General features: G+C 39.0%; 1 protein-coding gene across 1 annotated transcript; it reads left to right on the top strand.

Moving 5' to 3' along the window:
- The first annotated feature begins 390 nt into the window (after positions 1–390).
- Positions 391–2,521, top strand: LOC131309616 (uncharacterized). Its single transcript, XM_058336225.1, has 3 exons — positions 391–477; positions 1,181–1,255; positions 1,367–2,521. The coding sequence occupies exons 1-3, from the start codon at positions 391–393 to the stop codon at positions 2,519–2,521; spliced, it is 1,317 nt and encodes a 438-aa protein (XP_058192208.1).
- Positions 2,522–2,781: the final 260 nt, after the last annotated feature.

Here is a 2,781-nt window from a genome sequence, read left to right on the forward strand (position 1 = left end):
GGGCAGACCGATATCCATTCAAAGCAGAGACCAACAATATCGAAGCGGATCTCTGCAACGAACATTTGTGGCCAATGAGGATAGAAGACTCAAAAGCTAGATCTAACCAAGTTGGGGTAATTGAGAGTCAATTCCTCACATACATTAAGGAAGGATTCCAGGAGTTGAGCAAAGACTTCACCAGGCCTAACATTATATCAAGGCCTGTCAAAGCGGACCAACAAGTTTTTAATGTTTAGAAACCTATTAAATACAGGAAGTGAAGAGTTGGCTATTGTTAAAGTCACTTTTAAGAGGTTGTTTTCTTTTCTTGTTGACAGGAAGTTGCAGGCAGATGAGCCTATTTCTTGTAATTGGGCTGAGTGTGTTTTTGATGATAGCCCACTAAACATGAAAGAGTTAGGTTTAGCAGACTTGAAACCAGCACCGGCAAAGCTGGATGATGATGGGGCCCAGGTTAAGGATCCCACGGAAGAGGTAAACTTAGGAACTCCAAAAGATCCTAAGATCACATATCTAAACGCTACTTTGCCTGATGAAATAAAGGAAAAGTTTAAGTATTTGTTGCGTAAATTTAAAGATTGTTTTGCTTGGAGTTATGAAGAAATGCCAGGTTTAGATAGATCTTTAGTCGAGCACAAAATACCTATAAAAGAGAATTATATACCTTTTAAACAGGCACCTAGGAGAATGAAAGATGACGTTCTTCCTCAAGTCAAAAAAGAAATGGAACATTTATTCGAGGCAAAGTTCATTCGACCGGTCAAATAAACAAGAGCATCAGAAAGCTTTTGATATTTTAAAACAATCATTGGTAACGCCTCCTGTTCTGATGCCTCCAATAAATGGAAAGCCACTGAAGCTATACATATCAGCGACACACCATTCGATTGTAAGTCTGTTAGCTCAGGATAATGAACAAGGCCGAGAGCAATCGATTTACTACCTAAGCAGAAGGTTAAATGATTGTGAGAGTAGATATTCATGTGTCGAAAAGATTTGTTTAGCATTATATTTTTCAGCAATTAAATTGAAGCATTACCTCTTGCCAGTTAGGGTAAAGATCATTTCCCAAGCAGATATAATAAAGTACATCCTGTCTAGGCCCATTTTGAGGGGAAGGTAAGGGAAATGGATATTAGCCTTAATCGAGTATGATTTTGAATACGTGCCTCAAAAGGCAGTGAAAGGACAAGCTTTGGCCGATTTCCTATCTGAGCATCCAAATCTACCTTTGGAAGAGGATACCTTCGAGGTGCATTTTTGGGAGCTTAGACCTTGGCAATTGTCTTTTGATGGTTCAAAAACAAACAATGGAGTTGGGGCAGGTGTTGTCTTGACATCTCCAAAAGAAAAAATGTTGCAGTTCTCTTTCCAGCTCGATGAGAGTAGAGTTCTGACAAATAATCAAGCAGAATACGAGGCCTTAATCATAGGCTTGGAAATAGCAAAGGATTTGAATATACGATATTTGAAAGTCTCTGGAGATTTACAGTTGATCATTCGACAAGTTACAAGGCATTATAAGTGCAATCACCCTTTATTGAGTCTGCAGCTTGCAAAAGTTCAACGTCTTGCTCAAAACTTTGATGAGATACGTTTTCAGCATATTTTGAGACTTCAAAATAGTGAAGCCAATCAACTGGTCCAAGCAGCCTCAGGAGTTGAAATTCCTGAAGGGGACACGGAGAAAATAATCAGAGTTCAAAAAAGGTTTTTACCCTTCTCAATGGAGAGGGAGAAGGATCGATTGGATGTATTGGTAATCGATATTTCTGATGATTGGATGGTTCCAATAAAAAATTATCTTCTAAATCCTAATGAGAAAGCAGAAAGGATTGTCAAATGCAGGTCCGTTAATTATGTTCTGCTAGGGCAGGATTTGTATAGAAGAACTTCTGATGGCTTACTATTGTTGTATGTCAGCAAAGACCAATCGATGAGAATCATGGGAGAGGTCCATGAAGGAACCTGTGGTGCCCATCAAGCTGGTGATAAAATGAGATGGTTAATTAGGAGACACGGATATTATTGGCCCACCATTCGGGCAGATTGCATTCAGTATGCTAAAGGTTGCCAACAATGTCAAAAGCATGGACCTATCCAAAGGATACCTGCTCATCAATTGCAATCGATTATCAAACCTTGGCCATTCAGAGGTTGGGCGATTGATATGATAGGAGAAATTCACCCAGCATCTTCATTACAGCACCAATTTGTTGTAGTAACAACTGATTATTTCACAAAATGGACAGAGGCAATACCTTTAAAAGGTGTTTCACAGAAACAAGTGATTGATTTTATTGAGGAGTATCTTTTATGTAGGTTTGGGATTCCTGAAACCATTACTGTTGATCAGTCATCTATATTCAATGGTAGAGAAGTTGTCCAGTATGCACAAAAGTATGGAATACAGATCTTGAATTCCACTCCGTATTATGCCCAAGCTAATGGGCAAGTCGAATCGACTAACAAAATTATAAAGAACACAATGGCAAAGGTAATCGATGATAACCCATGAGAATGGCATGATCTGTTGCCCAGAGTTTTATGGGCATATAGAACATCACAAAGAGAGAGTACTAGGGTAACTCCGTTCGGATTAGTTTACGGACACGCAACAGTTTTGCCAGTCGAAATTAATGTTCAATCGTTAAGGGTGGCACGTCATTATGATCCAAACTTGCAATATGAAGAAGCATTGTATTTGGACATCGATGGGTTGGAAGAAAAAAAGGCTACATGCTCTGAACCAAATTCAAGTCCAAAAGAAAAGAGTGG

This window comes from Rhododendron vialii, chromosome 12a (genome assembly GCF_030253575.1).
Source record: "Rhododendron vialii isolate Sample 1 chromosome 12a, ASM3025357v1".
NCBI classification, from domain to species: domain Eukaryota; kingdom Viridiplantae; phylum Streptophyta; class Magnoliopsida; order Ericales; family Ericaceae; genus Rhododendron; species Rhododendron vialii.

Coding starts and splice junctions, on each gene's coding strand:
- LOC131309616 (XM_058336225.1), top strand. CDS start 391: ATGAAAGAGTTAGGTTTAGCAGACTTGAAACCAGCACCGGCAAAGCTG. Junction 478..1,180: donor TTAAGGATCCCACGGAAGAG/GTAAACTTAGGA, acceptor GTGCCTCAAAAG/GCAGTGAAAGGACAAGCTTT. Junction 1,256..1,366: donor TGGAAGAGGATACCTTCGAG/GTGCATTTTTGG, acceptor AAAATGTTGCAG/TTCTCTTTCCAGCTCGATGA.